This window comes from Cnephaeus nilssonii (genome assembly GCF_951640355.1).
Source record: "Cnephaeus nilssonii genome assembly, chromosome: 21".
NCBI classification, from domain to species: Eukaryota; Metazoa; Chordata; class Mammalia; order Chiroptera; family Vespertilionidae; genus Cnephaeus; species Cnephaeus nilssonii.
The window spans coordinates 15,565,010-15,589,431 of record NC_137092.1 but is presented as its reverse complement, the minus strand read 5'-3'; the positions used below and the strand labels follow the sequence as shown (position 1 = coordinate 15,589,431).

General features: G+C 54.1%; 2 protein-coding genes across 8 annotated transcripts in view; one reads left to right on the top strand and one right to left on the bottom strand.

Annotated features, from left to right (window-relative positions):
• The window catches only part of PKLR (pyruvate kinase L/R), a 28,842-nt gene extending 12,998 nt beyond the window's left edge, over nt 1-15,844 (top strand). For 2 of the 7 annotated variants that reach the window (XM_079760960.1, XM_079760957.1), the window contains 12 exons: nt 4,245-4,435; nt 6,405-6,540; nt 7,499-7,681; nt 10,788-10,879; nt 10,979-11,110; nt 11,213-11,399; nt 11,726-11,996; nt 12,115-12,265; nt 12,562-12,714; nt 12,807-12,973; nt 13,894-14,075; nt 14,661-15,844. In XM_079760960.1, the coding sequence (XP_079617086.1) occupies nt 6,435-6,540; nt 7,499-7,681; nt 10,788-10,879; nt 10,979-11,110; nt 11,213-11,399; nt 11,726-11,996; nt 12,115-12,265; nt 12,562-12,714; nt 12,807-12,973; nt 13,894-14,075; nt 14,661-14,767 (1,731 nt within the window). In that variant the 5' untranslated portion in view covers nt 4,245-4,435; nt 6,405-6,434 and the 3' untranslated portion in view covers nt 14,768-15,844. Of the gene's footprint in view, nt 1-1,929; nt 2,046-4,244; nt 4,436-6,404; nt 6,541-6,840; nt 6,940-7,498; nt 7,682-10,787; nt 10,880-10,978; nt 11,111-11,212; nt 11,400-11,725; nt 11,997-12,114; nt 12,266-12,561; nt 12,715-12,806; nt 12,974-13,893; nt 14,076-14,660 lie in introns of those variants that run through there. The other 5 variants (XM_079760959.1, XM_079760958.1, XM_079760956.1 and 2 more) reach the window with 4 other exon arrangements.
• Nucleotides 15,845-15,897: 53 nt separating this feature from the next.
• Nucleotides 15,898-24,283, bottom strand: HCN3 (hyperpolarization activated cyclic nucleotide gated potassium channel 3). The gene is made up of 8 exons (XM_079760943.1): nt 23,868-24,283; nt 21,635-22,064; nt 20,567-20,728; nt 19,944-20,162; nt 19,395-19,541; nt 18,761-19,001; nt 17,821-17,985; nt 15,898-17,441 (listed from the first exon to the last, which is right to left on the bottom strand). Exons 1-8 carry the CDS (start codon nt 24,149-24,151, stop codon nt 16,756-16,758), a joined length of 2,334 nt encoding a protein of 777 aa, XP_079617069.1. The 5' UTR covers nt 24,152-24,283; the 3' UTR covers nt 15,898-16,755.
• Nucleotides 24,284-24,422: the final 139 nt, after the last annotated feature.

Below are 24,422 nucleotides of genomic sequence, written 5' to 3'. Positions count from 1 at the left end.
CTGAGTTGTGGAGTCAGTCCCCAGTAGGGGGCGTGCAGGAGGCAGCAGATCAATGATTCTCTCATCATTGATGTTTCTCTCTCTCTCCTTTCTCTTCCTCTCTGAAATCAATAAAAATATATTTAAAAAATAAATGAAAACATTTTTTAAATGTTTTTAAGTAAAAAAAAAAAGAAATTATGCCAGAGAGGGGGTGAAACTGAGATGGTTAAATAGGAATTTTGTTTAGCAGAGAAGAAAGGGAAGAACACACAGCTGCAGGAAACAATGTGTGCAAAGCCCCACACTTTAGAGAGATCAAGTCATGTTTTGGAAGTGTCAGGGTTTTGGCGTGGGCTGAAGCATGGAGAAAGAGGAGATGTGGCTGCAGAAGTGATCTGGATTCAGATAGTAAAGGTCTCAGCATGCCCTGATGAGTCAGCAATGTCTTCAATCAGAGCAGGCTGATCAGACATGATTTATAGACATATTGGGCTGCAGTGGGAGGATCCCCTGCAGGTGGGGAACCTCCACAGTGGAGACCCCGGCAGGAAAAGTCTGAGCAACTGATAAGAAGAGGCAAGCCACAGTCTGTGGCAGTGAGGATGGAGAGGAGGTGGGTTTGGAAAATGTTAGGAACCTACATGTTTTGTTGAGTGATGTTAGATGTGGGTGGTGAAAGGTTCATAGTTTCACTAAGATGCAGAGAGAGAGTTGAGGAGGCAAACAGGGATGGGGTGAGGGTAAGGAATTGAAAAGAAGTTGACTTGGCTTAGTAGAAGGTGTACAAGAGGGGAAGGTGCTGAACAGTGGAGCATGACCCCACCACAGGGGTGCGAGTTGGGCCATTGGATATGAGGGTCTGCAGCCCAGGAGAGAGGCTGAAGAGGGCTGGATCTTGTTGAATAACATTGAAAGCTGGGCCCCTAACCATTCATTCATCATTCAATTATTAGCACCTACTAGGTACTAGGAATATAGCAGTGGACAAAATGGACAAAATCCCTCTCCTCCTACAACTGACTTTCTAGGTGTAGTAAGAACACATTTAACAAGTCAAATATATGAAAGTTGAGCAAGTAAGGAAAGCAAAGCATGGTGGGAAGACTGCAGTGTTGAATGGAGTGGTCAGAGAAGGCCTCACTGACAAGGTAATACCTGAAAAGAAATTAGAAGGAAGTAATAAGTAAAGTATATGGCCATCTAGGGGAAGGCATTCCATATACACAGAGGGAGGGAACAAGGAATGCAGCTGCCCTCTCCTTGTCTGAGAAACCGTGAAGAGGTCAGTATGACTGGACAAGTAGCTTTAAAGAGACAAGAAGAGGAGGATTGAGAAGTGTCAGGGCCTTGTAAGGACTTTGGCTCTTACTCCAAGTGTGATGGGGAACATTAGTGGGTATAAATGGAGTTCTGTGCTCTCCACATTCTCACCCTCCACCTCCTCCTCCCCCAACCCCTCAGTGTTTGGCTGTCTACGTGCCTCTCCTCTCATCAGAGTTGAGCCCTCTGCCTTGCCCCACAAGCAATTTATTTTTTAAAAAAATATATTTTATTGATTTTTTACAGAGAGGAAGAGAGAGGGATAGAGAGTTAGAAACATCAATCAGCTGCCTCTTGCACACCCCCTACTGGGGATGTGCCCGCACCCTTGCACGGAATCGAACCTGGGACCCTTGAGTACGCAGGCCGACGCTCTATCCACTGAGCCAAACCGGTTTCGGCCCCACAAGCAATTTAAAAGATGGGCAAAATGTAATACGCCTTCATAAAACGCTCCAGGAGAAGCCAGAGACCTGGAATCATAGATCAACCTTCACAGTAGCATCATCCACAATGGCCAAAAGGCAGAGACAGCCCAAGTGTCCATCAATAGATGAGTGGATCAACAGAGTGTGATATATACATACAATAGTATATTATTCAGGAAGGAAATTGAACCACTTCCAGCACGGCCAGGGGTGAACCTGAGGAGTGGCGGTGATGGATTAAAGAAGACAGACAAGAGAATACAGTTGGGACCAGGTGGATCACTGTGCCTGGATGAGGAAACAGTGACACATCCTGTAAGCCTAAGCTTTATTTTATAGTCGAATCACACAAAGCAAAACAAGGGCAAGATGTTTACAATGTTCTTTCGAGTTTCAAATCTGCTTCTTTCCTGTTGTTGACATTCTCTGCTCTCTATCAAGCTTTGTTTAGGCAGCACTTGCTGCACCCCCTCAACCCCTGCAGTCCACATGAGGACTGCAGGGTCAGACTATAAAGTCAAGCTTACAACCATAGCCTTTTGGCTATAATTGTGCTGGGAGGGCTTTGCCCTCCAAGCTGGAACTTGTATGTGGCTTTGCCACAAGTCATTCTGAGGCTTGAACCTATCCGAACGCTGTAGCACTCTCCACAGAAATTCTGATACATGCTACAACAGAACCTTGAAAACATTGTGCTAAGTGAAATAAGCCAGTCACAAAGAGACAATGCTGTATGATTCCACTTATATGAGGTACCTAGAGCAGACAAATTCATAGAGACAAGAAGTAAGATGGAGGTTACCAGGGGCTGATGGTGGAGAGTAGAGAATGGGGGTTGATGAAAACGTTTTAGAAATTGATAGTGGTGCCAAAACCGGTTTGGCTCAGTGGATAGAGTGTCGGTCTGCGGACTGAAGGGTCCCAGGTTCGATTCCGGTCAAGGGCATGTGCATTGGTTGCGGGCACATCCCCGGTGGGGGGTGTGCAGGAGGCAGCAGGTCGATGTTTCTCTCTCATAGATGTTTCTAGCTCTCTATCCCTCTCCCTTCCTCTCTGTAAAAAATCAATAAGATATATTTAAAAAAAAAAGAAATTGATAGTGGTGATGGTTGTGCAACAGTGTGAATGTACTTGGTGCCACTGAACTGTACACCTAAAAATGGTTAAAATGGTAAATGTTATCTTGTTTATATTTTACCACAGGTTTGTTTGTTTTTTTAGGAATTCTCTTTTTTTATATGCTTTTATTGATTTTTAGAGAGAGAGAGAAAGGAAGAAGATAGAGAGAATCATCAATGAGAGAGGAACACATCGATCAGCTGCCTTCTGCATGCCCCCCACCAGGGATTGAGCTTGCAACCCCAGCATGTGCTCTGACTGGGAATCAACCAAGTACCTCTTGGTTCCTGTGTTGACACTCAACCACTGAGCCACATCAGCCAGAGCTATTAGACCACAATTTGTTTTTTATATTTTTGTTGATTTCAGAGAGAAAAGGAGAGGGAGAGAGAGATAGAAACATCAATGATGAGAGAGAATCATGGATCTGTTGCCTCCTGCACGCCCCACCCCCCTACCCCATGGGGATGGAGCCTACAACCCAGGCATGTGCCCTTGACTAGAATCGAACCTGGGACCCTTCAGTCCGCAGGCCGACGCTCTATCCACTGAACAAAACCAGCCAGGGTGACCACAATTTTTTTAAAACAAAAAAAAGAGACCGGGACCCAGGCTGGCCTCTGCTTCTAGCTCCTCTCCAGCTAGTTTCCCCATGCAAGTTAGGATTCCACAGATGGAGTTCAGGGAGTCCATTATAAAAGCTGTGAGCAAGCCCTAACTGGTTTGGCTCTGTGGATAGAGCGTCGGCCTGCGAACTGAAAGGTCCCAGGTTTGATTCCGATCAAGGGCATGTACACCTTGGTTGTGGGCACATCCCCAGTAAGAGGTGTGCAGGAGGAGGCTGATCGATGTTTCTAACTCTCTATCCCTGTCTCTTCCTCTCTGTAAAAAAAAATAAATAAATAAAATCAATGAAATATATTTTAAAAAACAATAATAAAAGCTGTGAGCAAAATTAAGTCCTCTCTTCACAAGCAAGGAGTCTGGGATCTAAGTGAGGGAAAAGGCATAGCCCGGAGTGTATAGTTCCTTGCTTCCATTTGCATTAAAAAGAGGAAGATGTATATTGTTTATTCCTGCATTGTCTATTTCTGGGAGAATACTTTCCTGCAGAAATCTGATAACTTGCTGAGGGGGACCAGGTGGCTGGGAAGGGGGATGAAGCTGGGAAGGGAGAAACGCTTGGCCTGTACCCGTACGTCTGAACTGTGTATATTGTGCAAAAGTCTATTCGAATAAGTGTAACCACATTGAACAAATTCTATGGAACTTTTGGAAATACAGATGCAGGGCCCCACAGGCCATGTTCTGATTACTGAGGTGGGAGAGGCGTCACCACATGTGCACAGGGAACAACCTCTGCACGTCCCAAAGGTGTCTTATCTCCGTTTGCAGATGACGACGTGACGCTCAGTCTCTCCACCCAGACCCGCGTCCCATGGGCCTCGGGCCTCGGGCCTCGGCCTCGTTGCCTCTCCTGCCCAGGAGCCCCGGCCTCGCCCTCCTGCCAGCCGCGGCTCTCGGCTCTCGGGCGCCCCTTGCGGGCGGGCCTGCCGGCGGGCCTTTCCCCGAGGGAGGCTGGGCCGGTATTGGATGGTTTGCAGAATAAAGTCGCCGTAGTCTGGACTTTGTGTGCCTGTGTGAGAGCAGGAGCATGCGTGTGCATGCATGTGTATGTCTCTGTGAGAAAAAGTGTAGGAGGGTCATGTGTAATTGTGTGAGTGTGTTGTATAAGCGTGTGCTTGTGGTGTGTAGATTCTGTGTGTTACTGTTAGATGGAGTGTGTGCATGAATGGGGTGTTTCAGTGTGCGCACGTGTGTGTGTGTGTGTGTGTGTGTGTGTGTGCATATATGCATGTGCAGGTGTCCCAGCACTGGGCATGCTCTTTCCTTGACTTTGCTGGGCTCTGGTGTCACCTCCTCTGCGAAGCCACCCTGATCTCCCCTTCGCCCACAAGGCACAGTGTTTCCTAGTGCTCCTTTGTGTCCTGAACACAGCTCCATCACCCATGGGACATACTTTATGAACCCTAACTACTGCGGAACCTAATGGACAAAATGAATTGACCAACCAAATAAGACCCGAAGCAGGGAGGCATGGAACAGACTGACATACCTTGATGTGGGGGTGGGGGACGAGGAGAGAGAAACCAAAGAACTTATATACTTATATGGACATGGACATGGACAATAGGATGGTTAAGACCTGGGTGGGGGCGGTTAGGAGCTGAGGTAAGGGGAAAGGGGGGGAAGGGGAGACATCCGTAATACTGTAACTGCTGGCATTCCTGTCTCTCCCGTCTGGGCAGGGGCCTGGCCTTGGTGACCTCATACCCTCAGAGTCTGCTATGGTGCAGGGCATGTGGTGGGGGCTTGTTCCATGCTTGTGTCTATGTCGATGTGTGTTTGATGTCATGTGGGCAATCACATGTGTATGTGTCAGGATGTACATATGGGGGGGGTGTGGAGATCTTATCTGAAAAGCTGAATTCACTGGGTCTGTTTGGAGCCTGTTGTCTTTCTCCCTGTTTTCTCACCACACGCCTCCTGTGCAGGGCTGCCTGACCCTGTGACAAAGTGCAGATTATGTCACATGGTCACTGTGGACCCAGGGTCAGCCAGACTGCTTCTCCTGTTTGACTCCATTTCAGTCAAAGCTTCTGTCCCTCGGCTGGATAGGATAAGGGATGCTTTGGGGCACCAACCCCTATTTCCTGTTGGCAATTAGGACTTGAGTCTCAGGGATTCTTGTCCTCCCAACTGTCCTAGAATCAGTACAAAATTGCCAGGCCAACCTTAAACATCCCATGTCCCTCCCGACCTCCAAGCACAAGACCTGAGTCCCAGTCCCTGAAGGCTATCACGGTCCCTTAGCTACAACTTGTGTCCATCTTTGTGGGTTCTGTTTTCTGTAGGCAAAGCCTCAGATCCCAAGCTCATTCCCCTCCCTCCTCCCACTGTCTTTGTCCCAGCACGCTGATCGATTCCATATAGCACTTACAGAGTGTGTGGTTATAGCTTTATTTGTTTGATGCTTGTTTATAGTCTGTCTTCCCATCATATTGTAGATTCCATAGAAAGACAAAGGCCCTGTCTGTTTTGCTCACTGCATCCTCAGTCCCTGGCACAGAGTAGGTGCTCAATAAACAGTGGAGAGTGGTCAATGAGCACATGGTAGCCAGGGTCAGCATGCTATCAGAGCCCTTCCAGAGAGTCCCACCACACTTCCACATGCTTCCCATCCCCTTCCTCAGGCTCCAGCCCTTACCCTAAACCCCTGTTTCCCAGGGGCCATATCACTGGCAAAAAAATAAATAAATAAAATATCTATTCAGGTTGATGGCAAGTGAATGGATTACAATTTATCAGGAAATATCAGGAAATATGGATGAGGGAGGGGGAATGCCAGAAGACAAGGGAAGAGAGCCAGTAGGTCTGGGGGAGGGGCTCTGTGTGGGGACAGGGGCAGCCTACTGGGTGTGTCCCTTTTCTTCTCTCTGGCTCCCTTCGATAAGACCAGCAGTTTTGTTATCCTCTCCCCCTCTCTCTGCACAGTCCCGCAGCCCCAGCCCACACTTTGGAAGCATGTCAGTACAAGAGAACGAGGACACGGGACCCCGGCAGTTTTGGTCATGTATCTCTAAGTCCCAAAGGGACTTCGCCAAGTCCATCCTGATCGGGGCTCCAGGAGGTAAGAGGATCCACAGAAGCCTGTGAAAAGAGGGGGAAGAGGAGGGTAGAAATCAGGAGTAGGGGGGGGCACAAAAGATGCACATCTGCTGTTCTCTAGCAGGGGTTTGGGGAGGGTCAGTGTCTACCAGGGTGTCCCCTGCATTACGCTATGGACCCTGGTCTGGGCCTCTTCTCCAGCTCCCAGAAGGAAGGCAGAGCGGAGCCTGCAGCATGGGAGCCACGGGGTTCTTGGACTCTGACCCCTGGTGCACGGGGCCTCCAGTGACAGGGGAGGCATTGGTGACACTTTAACCAGTAGGCAGAAGTGATCCCCAGCCCAGCCGGGCCTTCTGCCTCTGACAGCCTGACGGTGTGGAGCCGACCACCAGAGACCGGCAGGCGTGCAGTGGCATGGAGGGTACCGCTGGCCTGAGTCAAGCTACAGGGACCTCAAGACCTGGATTAGCGGGAGGGGCTGAGGAAACTCAGGGGAGGGGATGGAGAAGCCAGCAGTTGGAAGGAAGACAACAGGGACCTTAGAAAAGGGAACTGGGTGATACTGGGCCTGGATAATGAGGGGTTACTGTGGATTAGATATTGGGGGGGGGGGTGCTGAGGGAAGTCAGCGGCTGAAGGGTAAGAAGTCCAAGAAGTCGGGAGTTGTGAGTGTCAGAGAGCTGGACTTGGGCCTGGAGTTCGTCAGACCTGGATGTGAATCCCAACTCTGTTCCTTAGAAGCTATATGATACTGGGCAATTTATTTAATCTTTCTCGGCCTCTGTTTCCTTATCTGTAACATGGGGATCATTGTAGAGCATGTAATCACACCTGCTTGGTAGGACCCTTGTGACTGTGTAAGATAATGCGTGCGTATTGCCCAGCTCACAAGAGGGACTGAGAGCCGAGGGAAGGAGTGGAGGGTGTGCTGCGCTGAAGGGGAGGAGAGGCAGGTGCCCAGGCAGCCTCCTTCTCCGCAGGGCCAGCAGGGTACCTACGGCGGGCCAGTGTGGCCCAGCTGACCCAGGAGCTGGGCACCGCCTTCTTCCAGAGGCAGCAGCTGTCCGCTGCGATGGCAGACACCTTCCTGGAACACCTCTGCCTGCTGGACATCGACTCGGAGCCCGTGGCTGCTCGCAGTACCAGCATCATTGCCACCATTGGTAAGCACCCTCCAGCCCCCACGGTATCACGGGGCTTCTTGGGGTTTCTTAAGGTGCTTCTCCATCTTTTGTCTCCTCTGAGACTTCTCCATGTTTGACAGAGTCATTCATTCAGCAAGCATTTGTTGAGCACTTGGTAGATAAGGTTTGCGGCCTTGGGAGTTGACCAGTGAAATAAACAAAGATCACTACCCTTGGGGAGCTGACAATCTAGCTGGGTGAGACGGTAAATGATAAATACAACCAATTACTTAGGATGTTAGAAAGTGAAAAAAGAACAGGAGAGCATGGTGAGGGGCACCGGGGATGCCAGGGCGTGAGAAGGCTGCAGTCCTGAAGAGAAAGTCCGAGGAGACATTATTTTGAAAATTAGACACTGAGCAAACACTTGAAGGAGATGAGAGAATGTAGGTGAATAGGAAGAAGAGTTCCAGGCAGAGGGAATGGTCAGCACAAATCCCAAGTCAAGGAGGCTGGGACGGCTAGAAACTATTAAGGGGGAAGAGTATCAAAATAAAGGGATTTTTTTGTGGAGGGGAAGATCATGTAGAGCTTAATAGAATTTTTAGAATTTGAGTTGTTTTCTTCAAGTAAAATGGGAAACTACTGCATAATTTTGAGCGGGAAATGACATGCTCTCACTTATGTTTTAATAGAACCACCCTGGCTGCTGGACTGAAAGTAGATGGGAGGCGGCGGGGGGGGGGGGGGGCGGGGGGCGGCTCATGCAGCATTTCTGGGTCAAACCAGGTGGTGATAATGGAGGGGTGGTGAGAAGTGGTCAGAGTCTACTGAATGTAACTGTGATTGAAAAATAAGCCCTGGCCAGTTTTCTCAGTGGTTAGAGAGTCAGCCCAGGGACCCAAGGGGCCAGGGTTCGATTCCCAGTCAAGGGCACCTTCCTCCAGGAGACCAATCCATGTGTCTCTCCCGAGGGTGTTTCTCTCTGTTTTCCCCACCTCCCTGCCTTCACACTCGCTCTAAAAGGGTCCATGGAAAAAATATCCTCAGGTAAGGATTAACAGAGAGAGAGAGAGAGAGAGAGAAAGAGAGAGAGAGAGAGAGAGAGAGAGAGAGAGAGAGAAGAGGGAGAGGGAGAGGGAGAGAGAGGGAGGAGAGAGAAAAAGATTTAAATTAAAAAACAACAACAAAGTGATCAGATTCTGAATGCATTTTGAAGGATTTCTCAATGGATTGGATGTGGGGTGTGATGAGGATGAAAAAGTAGTCAAAGATATCTCCAACTGTTTGGGTGTGGGAACTAGAAGGATGCATTCGTTATCAACTGAAAGACTGGTCGAGAGGTGTGGGGGAGGAGATCAGGTGTTCGGTCGGGGGAAAGTTGAGTTTGAGATGCATATTAGACATTCAAGTGTGATCCAGAGTAGGCAATCAGATACACGCAACTCTGGGTTCGGGAGAGAGGTCTGAATTGGAGATATAAATTGTCAGCATAGAGATGGTATTTAAAGCCGCAAAACTAGTTGAGACCACCAAGGGAGTGAAGGTGAAATGGCAAAGAAGAGAATGGGACTCTAATGTTAAGGGGGAGCAGCAGCGAGTGAGGCTGAGGAGAGCCAGTGAGTGAGGTGGGAGTGAATCAAGAGAGCGTGGTGTCCCAGAGGCCTAGTGAAGAAGGTACATCCAGGACATGTAGCCAGTGCTGCCGCTGGGCCAGCTAGGATGAGGACTGAGAACTGACTATTAGATTTAGCAAAAACACGGAGCTTCTTGGTGACCTTCACAAGAACAGATGCAGTGGAGAAATGGGGGCGAACAACTGACTGGTGTGGTACAAAGTATAGGGGTTGGGAACTGGAGGCAGCAAGTACAGATAACTCTTACAACGAGTTCTGCTGCAGAGGAGAGCAAAGAAACAGGACTGTAGCCTGGCCTGTCATCAGTGTTTTCCAATAAAAATCAATATTTTTATTGATTTCAGGGAGGAAATGAGAGGGAGAGATAGAAACATCAATAATGAGAGAGGCCCAGCGACATGGCTCAGTGGTTGAGCATCAACTTATGAATCAGGAGGCCATGGTTCAATAGGTTACGGTTCAATTCCCAGTCAGGGCGCCTGCGTGGGTTTCCGGCTCCAACCTCCTGCATGCCCCACAATTATGAGAGAGAATGAAAAGAACCACTGATCCGCTGCCTCCTGCACGCCCCCTACTGGGGGCCAGTCCCCCCCATGTGGCCTAACCTGCAATTGAACCCTGACCTCCTGGTTCATAAGTCCACGCTCAACCACTGAGCCACATGAGAGGGGCAAGATAATTTTTTATGATGAAAGAAATAACAGCAGGTTTACATGCTGATGAGAATGAGACAATTAAAAGGAAAACACTGATGACAGAGAGGATTGTAGGAGGGCTGAGTAAGTCTTTGAACAGGTGATCAGGAGACCTAATGCACAAGTAGGTAGGGCGGGAGAGCTTGGCCAACTGGCTCTCAGTTACACAGCCAGCTGCCCTGTTGGAGAGCAGAAATGGGCCCTGGCTGGTTTGGCTCAGTGGATAGAGCATCAGCTTGCGGACTGAAGGGTCCCAGGTTTGATTCCTGGTCAGGGCACATGCCTGGGTTGCAGGCTTGGTCCCCAAGTGGGGGGCGAGCGGGAGGCAGCCGATCAATGATTCTCTCTCATCATTAATGTTTCTCTCTCTCCCTCTCCCTTCCTCTCTGAAATCAATACAAATATATTTAAAAAGAGAGAGAGAGAGCAGAAATGGGGTAGAATTCAACTCTCCTCAATCAAAATGAGGCCTATCAGCTCTACAGCCCCAAATGCCCTCACCTGGCACCCATCCCTTGCGGACTGTCCCCCTCATCCGCTGGGGTTACACCCCCACTGCAGCACTTACATCACTGCAGACACGGTTGCCTCAGACCTGGGACCCTCCCCTGCACGCTCCCCGCAGGGAATGCCTCCCCAAGTTGTTGGCTGGAGAGGGAAAGGGTTTCTGACTTATGAGCAGGGTTGGTCAGGGACTAAAGGTCCGGTAACAAGACTTCCGTGGCACGCGGCCTCTCTGAGGGTGGCGGCGGGGGGCTGGCTGGTCTCTCGGGTTTGGGGAGAAAGTGGCCTGAGCGGGCTCTCTGGTTCCAGGGCCGGCATCGCGCTCCGTAGAGCGCCTCAAGGAGATGATCAAGGCCGGCATGAACATTGCGCGACTCAACTTCTCCCACGGCTCCCACGAGGTCCGGGATGGGGTCGCGGGAGGCGGCGGGGCTAGAGGATGCCTCCGGGCCGCGGCCACCTTCCCCTGAAATCCCCACTCGGTTCGGTTCTGTCCCCAGTACCACGCTGAGTCCATCGCCAACGTCCGGGAGGCGGTGGAGAGCTTTGCAGCCTCCCCGCTCAGCTACCGACCGGTGGCCATCGCTCTGGACACCAAAGGCCCAGAGATCCGCACCGGGATCCTGCAGGGGGTGAGAGGCGGGCGGGGCGGGCGGGGCGGGCGGAGGGGCGACGGGCAGAGCCGGGGCGGGCGCGGGGCGGGGCCGCACTCAGGACGCTGGCTCCGCCCCCAGGGCCCCGAGGCGGAGGTGGAGCTGGTGAAGGGCTCGCAGGTGCTGGTGACCGTGGACCCGGCGTTCCGGACGCGGGGGGACGCGCACACCGTGTGGGTGGACTACCCCAACATCGTCAGGGTCCTGCCGGTGGGGGGCCGCATCTACATCGACGACGGGCTCATCTCCCTGACGGTCAAGAGCATCGGTGCGGACGCGCCTCCCGCCCGGGCCGCGCGGAGCTGGGCGCGCCTCCCCTCCGGCCCCCGCCCCCGCCCCGCACGCCCACCACCTCCCCCGGCGGCGTCCTTACCCCCTGTCCCAGGAGCCCCCGCACCCAGACTCCCGGCTCCCCCGCTTGGGGCTGGGCTGGCGGGCAGTGGTTTCTCCACCCGAGGCCTACTCTGTGCGGAGCCCAGGCCGAGGGCAGACAGACAGACAGAATAGGACGTGGATCCTAAGCCCCCTGTTCCCTAGTCCGTGACGCTGCCCCGGCCTCGCCCTGACCGAGGCTGGCCCTTTCGCTGCCCACAGGCCCGGCGGGGCTGGAGACCGAGGTGGAGAACGGCGGCGTCCTGGGCAGCCGCAAGGGCGTCAACTTGCCGGGCACCCAGGTGGACCTGCCCGGGCTGTCCGAGCAAGACTTCCGGGACCTGCGCTTCGGGGTGGAGCATGGCGTAGACATCGTCTTCGCCTCCTTTGTGCGGAAAGCCAGCGATGTGGCTGCGGTGCGGGCTGCTCTGGGGCCCGAAGGACAGGCCATCAAGATCATTAGCAAAATCGAGAACCACGAAGGCGTGAAGAAGTGAGGCTCGGCCTTTGCCCCTAACTGGCCCTTCACCAGCCCGTAGCTCCTCCTCTCCCACCTCCTACCTCTGGCATCTCCTGGCTCTTCCCCAGCCCTGACTCCCCCAACCGCCCAGGTTCGATGAAATCCTGGAAGTGAGCGATGGCATCATGGTGGCGCGGGGTGACCTGGGCATCGAGATCCCAGCTGAGAAGGTTTTCCTGGCTCAGAAGATGATGATTGGACGTTGCAACTTGGCGGGCAAACCAGTTGTCTGTGCCACACAGGTCTGGAGTGGGCCGGGAGAGGGCTGGGCACGCTGGGTTTGGGGACGCCTGAGGGTGAGTGCCTGCACCTTAGGTCTATAGCGCGGTTTGCTGTCCAGTGTTTGATCCTCAGACAATGAAGTCAGGAAGAGATACCGTGACCTCCCTTCTCAGATAAGGAAACTGAACTGCCAGGATGCCACCGTCTGTGACGGTGACCCTGGCCTTCAGGGCACGCTGAGAATGTGGATGTCAGAGAAGTAGCTTCCCTGATCAGAGTGTGACTCCTACAGCTCTGACATCCAGATGTCCCCCAGATGCTGGAGAGCATGATTAGTAAGCCCCGGCCAACGCGGGCAGAGACGAGCGACGTGGCCAATGCCGTGCTGGACGGCGCAGACTGCATCATGCTGTCGGGGGAAACGGCCAAGGGCAGCTTCCCGGTGGAGGCCGTGATGATGCAGCACGCGGTAGGAGCTGGTGATGCCAGGAGGTGGGCCGGACAGCCGAATGCCTGCCAGGCCCAGTGCCCCTGTCCAGCCTGACCTCCTGGTGCCTGCAGATTGCCAGGGAGGCAGAAGCGGCAGTGTACCACCGGCAGCTGTTCGAGGAGCTGCGCCGGGCCGCACCACTGACCCGTGACCCCACTGAAGTCACTGCCGTTGGTGCTGTGGAGGCTTCCTTCAAGTGCTGTGCTGCTGCCATCATCGTGCTGACCAAAACCGGCCGGTGAGGGGGACACGGGGATACCAACACAAGCCTTTGGGCCAGGGGCCACAGGCGTGGGTTTTGTCTTGTCATCAGAGGTGAGGAGTATCATGCTGGGGCAAGAGGAGGGGTAGCTGTGAGATCTGGAGGCCGGGAGAGGATCTTGGAGCTCACCAGGATAGGGGCCAGTGAGCTCCAGGGGACTGAGGGGGGGTGGCCTCACTGGAGCATTGGTTTCCAGACCCTTCGGGCTCCTCGGGCTCAGAAGCAAGTCCTTTGCATTTAAATAATTTTTAAAAAATATTTTTATTGATTCAGAGAGGGAGGGAAAGGGATAGAAACATCAATGATGAGAGAGAATCATTGATTGGCTGCCTCTTGCATGCCCCCTACTGGGGATCGAGCCTACAATCCGGGCATGTGCCCTGACCTAGAATCAAACCGTGACCTCCTGGTTCATGGGTTGATGCTCAACCGCTGAACCACACTTGCTGGGAACAAGTGTCTCGCGTTTAGCCCACAGTCTTACACTGCTGGGCCCAGGTCTGAGTTCAAGTCTTTGCTCTGACATGACACCTTGGGTAAGTCACCCAGGCTCTACCATATAAGCCTCTGTTTCCTCAGAGACATTTGTAAGTTAAGTACTACTAGTATACTCTAAAGGTGTCTTCTCAGAAGGGTTTTGTTTCTCAGAGAGGTTTTTCCTGAACTATTTCATTTGATGTAGCCTTTATTATTTCATATCTTCTTTGTGTGGTAAGAAGGGCAGGCATTCTGATACCCACTTTACAGATGAGAAAAACCAAGACCCAGAGAAATAGGACTTACCCAGCTTGGGTCACACAGCTTGTTGGTGACACCTGGAACCAGAACCCAAACTCTAGTTTCTGACTTAGCACTCTCACTGTTCTGGGCTGACCTACCTTCTCTGCCTCCTTCAGCTCGGCCCAGCTTCTGTCTCGGTACCGACCTCGGGCAGCGGTCATTGCTGTCACCCGCTCTGCCCAGGCTGCCCGCCAGGCCCACCTATGCCGAGGAGTCTTCCCCTTGCTGTACCATGAACCTCCAGAGGCCGTCTGGGCAGAGGATGTGGATCGCCGGGTTCAATTTGGCATTGAAAGCGGTGAGTCATCTAGACTTCCTCCCCACCCACCCCTGGATTTGTATCGTGAGCCGCCCCCAACCCCACTTCCCACACCCACCCAAAGGGCCTAGATTTACTCTGCGAGGTTCACTAAGACTCAGAGATGTTTTGGCCTCCATGGACATGCTGGGGGAGGAGGCAGAAGGAGAGAGATCGGGGCCTTCCCTAACAAGTCAACCCCGCTGGTGCCTGCATCAGGTGGTAGAGCCTGGTGTGCTATAAGAAGCAGGAGGTGACAGGAGAAAGGGGACCCAGTCCCCCGCAACTGGAAATCTAATTTTAAACTGGCTATGATCACTCCCCACCTCTTCCCATTGGCATAGCAACACGGGTGGATAGACTTGCTGCTTAGCAACACACCCCATACCACCCACAGACACACCTGCAATTCTGATACACCGCAGTGGTCTCATCTCTGTGGTGCTACCTGAGGCGCGCATTGTAGTTTAGCCTCAGGCCTCTCGTTCCTACCGGCTGGCCTTGAGGGAGAAGGTGGTGTCTGGTTCTCATGACAGGGCTGACCTGGGTCCCTCAGTGGCTGATTGTCATCTTCCCTTCCCCCAGGAAAGCTCCGTGGCTTCCTCCATGTTGGGGACCTGGTGATTGTGGTGACAGGCTGGCGACCTGGGTCTGGCTATACCAACATCATGCGAGTGCTAAACGTATCCTGAGACGCCCCTCCCCTTCTGACCCAGCCAGCTCTGGACCCCATCCCTCCTCCCCGTTTCCCCCACTCCATGCCCCCCACACTCTTCATCTGTCTTCTCTACTCCCGTCCTCCCTACCTGAGGCCACATCTGCCATCTGCCCCATTCCAGGGTGCCCTTCCCTCCTCCCCATTTCACGAAGGCCCTAAAAATCTGTCCACTTAAGCACTGGCCATCCGGTAGCACCAATCACACAATGCCTGCACCCAGTGCTCTGAGCTGGACCCTAAGATGCTCGGAGACTTTAATCCCAGCGTAACCGGTTAATTGTATTTCCCCAGGCTCCCCACACCTGGAGGTAGAGGAGAGGGGAACAGAGCAATCACGTCCATTTTAGAAATATTTCATATCCATGCAGACTGGTATTCTCATATGTGGCCTTTATGGTCATCTGATTATCTCCTGAGGAGAGTGCCACCTCTTCCTTCATTGTAACGAACAGTAATATCAAAGCCCCACTCTTGGGGGAAGCCTGGATAGATGGATGCTGGGGAGCACACCCACCACCGTCTTCAGCACCTCTCTGGGATTGCAGACCCCTCCCTGCTGCTCTCAGGGCCATCTCACACCTTGCTGGGTGAGTTCCCTTCTGCGCCCAGAAACTCCTTCATGCCCACTTTGTTTCCACACACAAACTAGGAGCCAAAGCGAGTGTCTCTATTTTCTTTTTTAAACCCAGCTGTTCTGAAGCAATTATAAAACTCCCACATACCCAGAAGCCCAGAACTCCCTACGCAGGAGAGACAGTTGGGGCCCTGGTCCCACATTCTTCGATGCTGTAGAGAGGCGTGGAGACACGGGTGGGGTAAGGGGTTTCTCTTGTCCCTGAGAAGGCAGAGGTGCTGGCTAGGCTGCCCTTCCCCAGGCTCAGATCCCTCGGGCCCTCCCCTTACTCTTGTCCCAACAGCAAACTCAGTAGGGATAAAAAAAAAATACACCTAAAAAGAACAGTCCCCACCTTCCACCTCAGGTGGCCCTTGTGCCCCTACCTAGATAGGGAGTGTTCGGTATTGCTGCCGAGGGAGCTGGACAAGGACCACAGGACCTGGTGGGGGGGGGACGGGGGGGGGGGCTGTCCCTTCCTGTTCCCTCCCAGGAGGAGGGGGAGGGATGGACAAAGAAATGGGAGAATAAAAGGAATTGATAATAAATGAAATTAGCAAATGAATAAATATAATTATTAAATAATTGAATAAATAAGGGAAGAAGGAAAGAAAAAGTGCCATCTAAGGATTCAGCCACTTCCCCCTCACCTGGGGGATCGAGGCTGGTACACTAAATAAGGAGGTGCCGAACATCCCTTAGCTTCAAGGGGGACACCAGTGGGGCAGGGACACAGGGAGGGGTGGCTCCCCGTTTACGAAGAGACAGTTCTACCAGAGACAGTGCCGGGAACTTGGCAGGAGACGTGTTCCCACCCAGGGGTATAGATAGGGGGTCCTGCACATGGCAGTGAAGGTGGATGGCCACACTGGTGACCCTAAACGTTTGTTGGCAGCATGGGGCCAGCTATGCTAGGAGGACAGGAAGATAACCCCTCCAGGCAGGCCCTGCAGGGTCACGGACAGAGAGACAGACATCTGGTTACTTGGCAGTGATGGCCGTGGCAAGTACTTGTGCTTAATAAGGTGGGATCATGGGCCTGGGCCTGTACCTGGCAGGACCATGGCGGGGTGGTGGTGGGGGGGGGGGATACCTTCGCCGAGGGCTTGGAGTCACTTCTACTTGGCAGTGGAGACACAGTGCGTGAACATGGTCGGCGCTCAGTACGTTTGCTGAATGGGCGAATGGATTAGGAGGCTGCAGGGTGCCTGAGCTGAGGACAGAAACTATCTTTTTGGCAGTAAGGGGAGATATTCCCATAGGGCAGTGTTTCAGATCCTCTTGGCCTTCCCCAAGAGGTGTCTGCCTTCAGGTACTCACTACTGCTCCTGAGAGCCTACCTAGGGGTTTCACATGTTGGCAGAGAGCTGGGGGCCCCTAGGGGTGGCTGGCTCAGGCGCTGGGGGCCTGGGGAGCTGGACTATCCCTGGAGGCTTGGCCAGGAGCCCTGAGGGGGCCAGGCGTTCACTTCCTGAGCCCTTCCGCCCAGGAGAGCCATCGCCTGCTGCCCGCTGAGGCAGGGAGGGTTGGGATGCTGAGAGTGGGCGGCCCCAAGGTCCTAGTCGCCGTCCACCTCCTCCCGGGGGAGGGCCCAGCAGGGACACCTGGGAGCGCCCAGCCTGGGATAGGCTGGTTTGGAGGGTTCGGGCAGGTGGGGCAGGCAGGCGGGAGGTGGATGCCCATGGCCCCCGGGCCAGCAGAGGGCCAGCTCGCACAGGCACCAGCGGGGAGGCTGGGGAGCCCGATGAGCGAGCGAGGAGGGTGGCTGGAGAGTCGGGGGAGAGGAGCAGGGGTTGCCGCTGGTGAGTCAGGGCAATGGCCACACTGGAGGTCACGGCGGCGGCCTGCAGAGGCGCATGCACCAGTGGCTCCCACAGCACTGGTTTTCCGCTGAGCCGAGCTCCTGTGCCCGGGGCCAGGCCTTGAACACCCCGAGCCATGTCCCTGTCATGTTGCACCAAGTGCTGCTCCATGATGCCCCCACTGCTGCCCGGACTTGGCTCGGAGCGTTTCCGCCGCAGTACGGAATTCTTACCTACAGGATGTCCCAGAGAGAGGAGTGAGGATAGGGAGGGAATCCAAGATAAAGGCTGAATGTCAGAGTGGAGAGAAGGGTCAAGCGGTGAGAGTATGAATCAGAGATGGTGAGGGTCAGGGACTCAGGAAGGAGGCCCCGGGATGGGAACTTAGGGCAGTATCTCCAAGGGCAGGAGATGCTGAGTGACCAGGACAGTGAGCCACGGTGTTGAAAGGCCTATGGGGGCATTTTCTGGGACGGGGGTGGGGGAGGGCGGGGGTTTGGGGTGTGACACTGGAGCACTAAAGGCTGGGTCCTGGGACAATGGGGCTTCTTACTATGCAGATGGGTAAGGGCCCAGGCTGGACCGAGAGAAGACTCGGTGGACAGGCCTCACCAATGCGGCACAGCCGGTCCATGGCCACGGTCTCAAAGGCCCGGCGCATCATGGGGAACTCCTCGAGCACAGCATTGAAATGGTCCACGCTGAGTGAGTAGAGGCGGCAGTAGGTGTCGGCCCGCACGCTGGCCGTGCGCCGGCCCCGGGTCAGCAGACAGATCTCTGCGAATTTGGGAGGAGGCCTTCAGAACCAGTCCCCGGAACTCATTCTCACGGGCCTGCAGCAGCTGACCCCGCGGCCTCAGGCTCCTCCCAGTTGGGAGAAACTAATGCTTGCTCACCCACCCCCGGGTCCCTACATGCTCAAGCACTGTCACTCTTCACACCTACACAATTATCGTCCTCACTGTCTCCAAACTAAAGCTGACACTCAGGCAGGTCTTGCTGGCCCCCACCTGTAGTTATTCCACTCCCCTTAAATTCTTACCCCCTCCACTGCTTTATATGAACACGCAGGAGAGCCCAGGCCGAGAACAGTGCCAAAGGGCAAAGGGCAACACGCTAGAAATGCTGGCGGGTGGTTTGCAGACTGAGAGGTTATCTGAGCTTTAAGTCACTGTGGGCACCAGCTGGCAGAACTACCTGCACTGCCACAGGCTGGGCCCCTGGGGCACACCTGCAGGGGGCCACCAGAGAAGCCCCTGGGACAGCACTGCTTTTTCCTCGCTGTCCCTCATCTCAGAGGATCCTCGGGTCTCACCACTTATGGGTTCTAAAAGGCCTCGAAATGTTCGACCTGGCATTGCATCAGAATCTCTTCAAAAGCTTCTTAAAAATACAGAGTTCCAGGCCCAGAGATTTTGACTCTAAGTAGGCCGGCTGGGGAGGGGTTGGACACTGTGATTCTGCAGCATGGCCAGCAGGGATTTGGATCCAGGGGAGCAGGTGCCCTCCATTCTCTGCTCTACTCCCCCCACCCTCCCTGAGGCCTGCTGACCCCCAAAGTAGGATCCATCAGTGAGGCGGGTGTCCTGGGCGCCACGTGCCAGCACACTGAGCAGCCCGTGCTGGATGAAGTACATCTTCCTGCCCACGGAGCCCTCACGCACCACGAGGTCCCCCGGCTGGAAGACCTCGAAGCGCAGCTTGGTGAGCACCGCTGTGACGAAGCTGGGGTCCGCATGGGTGAACAGCGGCATGTGGGCCACCAGGCCCCTGCAGGTGAAGTTAATGATCTCCTGGGAAGGGGAGGGGGCTGTCAGGCACTCTGTGCCCCCTGTCCCAAGGTGCCCCCATCCAGCTCATCTGTCTCCAGAGGCCCCACCCCTGGGTCATGATCTGCAAGAGTGAGGATGCTTCCGTGGGCCTGGGACCATCCCTAAGCTCCTGCCCTCAGACCTCTCCCATGAGCCCTCAAAGGACCATCCTCCCAAACAGAGACCCCTGCCCTCCCTCCCCATGTACACTTCACCCCCATATGAACTTCAAGAAAGACCTTAGCCCCTGAAAGCACCCCCCCAAAGGCCTGGCTTCCCCTGGGGCCCTCTGCTAACCAATAGCCCTTACCCCAGATGCCATGCTTGAAGCCCAGGTCCTTGAAAAGCCCCTTCTAGGGCCGTGCCCAGTCCTACCTCCCGAAGTGGCTCACTCAGCTCGCCGAGGATGTTCTCCTCATCGAACATCTTGCCCTGGTAGCGGTGCTCATAGTACTCATGGATGCGCTGCCGCGTGTCAGCTGGCAGCTTGTGGAAGGACATGTACTGCTCCACCTGCTTGTACTGGAGGGCCAGCCAATGGCCACAGGAAAGAGGACAGAGACAGACGTGGGGCCAGAACAGTGGAGGCAGGTGTGTGGGGAGGAAGGTCACAAACATGGACCAAATCCAGGGAAGTGAAGCAAGGAGGTAGAAGGGGACCCACAAGGCCACAGAAGGACGTATGGATAATGGTGGATACAGGGAGGACACAAAGCACAGTCAGAGAATCAGACACAGGCAGGGGAGGCGTCCAAGGTCAGGGGTATAGGAGCACACAAGGAAAAGGTACACACAGGGGCATGAGACACATGGACATGGACACAGAGAACCACAGGAGTATGTATCAAAACGGGCCTCCAGTTCAGCTACCCAGCCTCCAGCACCCCTTCATGCCCACCCCTTCCTTCTCCTGTCCCTGCTGACCTTCTCCTGGTACTGACGCCGGGAGGAATCCAGGGACTGGATGAGGGCGGTGGCGTGGCCGATGAACATAGCATAGCAGGTGGCGCCCACAATCATGCTGAGCATGGTGAGCCAGACATCAGGCATGCCTACTGGTGCCTGCTGCCCATAGCCAATGCACAGCATGTGGCTCATGGCCTTGAACAGGGCGTGGGAATACTGGCGGCCCCACGAGTGGTTCTGGAGAACAAAGTATTGCACAGGTGGGCAGAGGGTCCTCAGAGCCTCATTCTCCTCCTGACCCCTTTTCTCTCTCTTTTAGTCCTTCTGCCTACCCCATTCATTTCATATCTGTCTCCTAGGAGGCACTTAAGTTTGGTCCTGGGGAGCCCCGAGGTAGAAGGGGCCTCTTTTGCAGTTTAGGGACTTCAGTTTCAGCCTATGTTTCCTTCCCTGTCTTCTCCCTCCAACACACAAACACTTCCTCTGGGTCTCTGCCCGCCTCATCTCACTCCCCCACCTCCTCACTCCTGCCTTCTCTCTCGGTCACCTCTCCATCATCTCTTGCCCCCTGTGGTCACCCACTACTCAGACACGAGAGCCCTTAGAATGCCCAGGAGAGGAGAGCTGTGGGGAGATCTCACCACCATGTGGTTGATGAAGACCCAGCAGTCGGGAGGAAAGTCCTGCAGCATGGGGACCAGGAACTGCAGACAGCCGTCCCAGTGACAGAGCAGCAGCATCATCCCGATGAGGTTGAAGATGCGAACCACAGCACTGGCCAGGTCATAGGTCATGTGAAAGATCTGAGGATTCCGAGGAGGGGCCACTGTGGACTGGAACCCTTCCTGACCGTCTCCTCCATCCCCAGCCTTGCAAATTTCTCTTTGAACTTCTCTCTCTAGCCCCAGCCCCGTGAATTTAAGAAATGTGGTCATGATTTGTACAGAGCTTTACAGCACACAGATCTAGCGAATGCAAAGTAGGCTGTGTTACTACTCTCATCTTATAGATAGGGAAACCGCTGCCAATCATGTGCCCAGAATCACAGTGTCACAGCAGAGGTGTGCTGCACAAGCTACCTCGGTGTAGCCTGGGAAAGAGGAGAGAGGGCATTTCATAGTGTGATGCCACCAGGGCATGTGTATAAGAATGAATTCCAGCAGCCCTCTCCCTCTCCAATAATAATAGGTAATTTGCTAAGAACGTACTACGTGCCAGCACCATTCTAAGTGCTTTACAGGTGTTAACTCTTTAATCCTATAACCTTATCACACGTAAGTATATTTAACATTCTCATTTTATAGGAGAGAAAACCAAGCCTCATCTATAGTCAATAGTAGAACTGGTATCTGATCCCAGGCCATGAGATTGCACAGTCCACACTCGGAAAGAACCACTAAATTCTGCTGCCCTGAAGCTGACACTCCAGCCTCTTCCCACCCTGTCATTACTAGCTCTCCTCCCACATCTTCCCCCCAGAGTCCAAATAGCCCTCAGGTATTTGTCCAGCTGCTGTACCACCATCCTCATCTCGGGTCCCCATCCCCTGAACCCCCATTCCAATCCTGCTTTTCCCTCACCAAGTTTGGAGATAGCCAACCTCGGAAGCTCCACACATCTGCCCACCCCATAAAGTCACCAGGAGTCCCCCCCTCCACAGCACTGTCTCGGAGAAGTCTGTGACCCCCCTGCCCACCTCCCCGCCCCACCTCCTCCCACTGGTGTATGTAGCGGATGAGGCGGGAGAGGCGGAGCAGCCGCAGGAGGCTGAGGATCTTGGTGAAGCGCACGATGCGTAGGGCCCGCGCTGTTTTGTAGACCTCAGCGTCCAGTCGTGGCTCCAACTCCACCACCAGGAAGATGTAATCCACAGGGATAGAGGAGATGAGGTCAACCAGGAACCAGGTGCGAAGGTAGCGTGAGCGGATGGCCTGCGGAGCCAGCAGGATCTCGGCGCCTTCCTCTACCACGATGCCCGTGCGGAAGTTGAGCGCCAGATCCAGCAGGAAAAAAGTGTCAGAGAGGACATTGAAGACGATCCAAGGCGGGGAGTTCTCCTCCTTGAAGAAGGTGATGCCCACGGGCAGCACAATGAGGTTCCCCACCATCAGCAGGAGCATGACCAGGTCCCAGTAAAACCTAAGGTGGGGGTGGGATAGGGTGTAGGACCACAATGATATTTCATCAGCCATCTAGATTAACAGCAGGTAATCTGACCCGGCCAAGGGTGGACAAGGATACGGAAAAAGGGATAACTATTTACAGCTCATGGGAGTGTAAATTGGGACCACCATTTAGGAAAATAGTTTGCCATTACCTAGTAAAGTCAAATATTTGCATTCCCAGCAATACCATAAAGACACTTAAGAATATATATATATATATATATATATATATATATATATATCAGCTTTAAGTTTGGAAACAACCTGGATGTCCATCAGTAGAAAAATAGAATATAGTTATGCCCTGTAATGCTATACAACTGTGGACTCATCCAACTGCAGCCACTTTCTGCAATATGAATGACTCTCACACACCCCAAAAATTATTTATTTATTTATTTATTTATTTAATCCTCACCCAAGGATATTTTTTCCATTGAGTTTTTAGAGAGAATGGACAGGGAGAGACAGAGAGACACATCAATTGGTTGCCTCCCGCACATGCGGGGGTAGGGAGCCTGCAACTGAGGTATGTGCCTTTGACGGGAATCCAACTGAACCTGCGAACCTTCGGTCCATCAACAACAAATCCTCTTCCTCTCCCTCCTGGGCCACAAGAGAAATCCTATACCATGAAGTGGGAGAGGAGAGAGAAAGAGGGTTTTCCTAGCCATAGAGCAACCTCACTGCCCGACTCACAGGCAGTCACAAGCCTGGCGGGTGATACAGTAGAGAGGACAGAGAAGCACAATAATAAGGGGGAGACACGGCCTCTGGGGATAGAGTTGAGGGTGAAATGGGGGAAGGGAGGGAGATCCACAGATTTAGCAAACTAGGAGACTAGGAAAGGTGCATGGTGGGTGGGAATGAGGTAGTAAAGAAGATGGGAGTAGCAGGAACAATGGGAGAAAGGAACATTTAGGGAGTGTATATGAATGTGCACTCAAGATGATGTCCAAGTCTCCAATTGTGTTTCCAGACTCCTGATGCACACCTCATCCCTTCAACTCATTTCACTCCCTAGGTTGGGTATGTTTTGCACCATCCTCACCTCAACCAACCGCTGTCCTTCATTTCCCTCAAGGACAGGGCAGCTGTCCTCCCCTAGTGCCCTTGATGTAAAGGTACAGCCAGATGGGGACTACGAAATGGCTCCGCCCCACCCTTCGTCCTTTCTCTCTGGTGGTAGCCTTGCCCTTGTGTTGCAGCCTCAGACGCTGTGAGTCCCAGCCCTGCTCCGGCGCATCCCGCCTTCAGCACCAGGGACAGCTACCCGGACTGCTGTCAGAACGCCCCCCCAATCCCCCCAGCCCCGCCACCAACCCCCCACAATCCCCATTTTCCCTGGTAGCCTGCCCTGCCGAACTAAGCAGGTGCTGGGGATGGGAGTGGGGGGCGGGGGAAAGATAGCGGAGCCTGGTTTTTCTCTCAGGCTGACCCTGAGTCTTGGAATATGACATAATTTCCCAGATCACCAGCAAGCAGTACTGGAGAAGGCTAGGATCCCTAACTCCAGGAGTCCATGTGGTCCAGGTGGGGTGCTGGGGTCCTGAAAGGGAAATCCAGGTCTCTCGTGTCTGCTTCTCTTCCGGCGGCCCCAACCTGAGAAGTCACTGAGAATTCCAGGCGAGGCTGGTGGAAGTGACTCTCTCGCCCCACCCGGGGATCCCTGGGCTGGAAATGAAATGACCGTGGAGAGTGGGGCGGGTCCAATCCCCGTATCTCCGCAGTGGAAATGGGATGTGGGTCCCCCGCCCTCCTGCCGGGCCCCCAGTACCGGAAGTCGCTGTAGGGGTGGATGATCCAGGCCCCCGCGGACTTGACCCGCTCCTGCTCGATTTCCACAGCTTTGTGGCTGCCGAACACGCGAAGGGAGAACTTGTTGACCGTGGGCTGGAGCAGCGTCCCGAACTGCCTCCTCTTGGGCTCGGGTCCGAACGTGGACCCGGGGATCTGACCCGAGGTGGCGGTCGCAGGCGCCGGGGCAGCAGGAGGCGTCGCCTCCAGCCCAGGGGTCGCCGGGTCGCCGGGCCCCGTCGTCGGCCGCGGCTCCGCCTCCATGGCGCCCCACGGCTTACACACTAGGTCTCCGAGACCCTGCCGCGGCCATTGGGGACGCCCCGGCCCCTCCCGGAGTCGGGCCGGCGCAGCCCCGCAGGCTCCGAGCAGAGGCGTAGTGGGCTGGGAATTGCCGGCGCCCGGGGCAGAAGGGGTGTGGGGGACACTCTCCCGCCAGCGGCGGGCCGGGTGCGCTGCGCCCCCTGGCGAGGTCCGCGAGAAAGCTGGGCAGGGCAGGCGTGGGCGGGGCCGTCCGAGCGCCATCCCCGGAGGG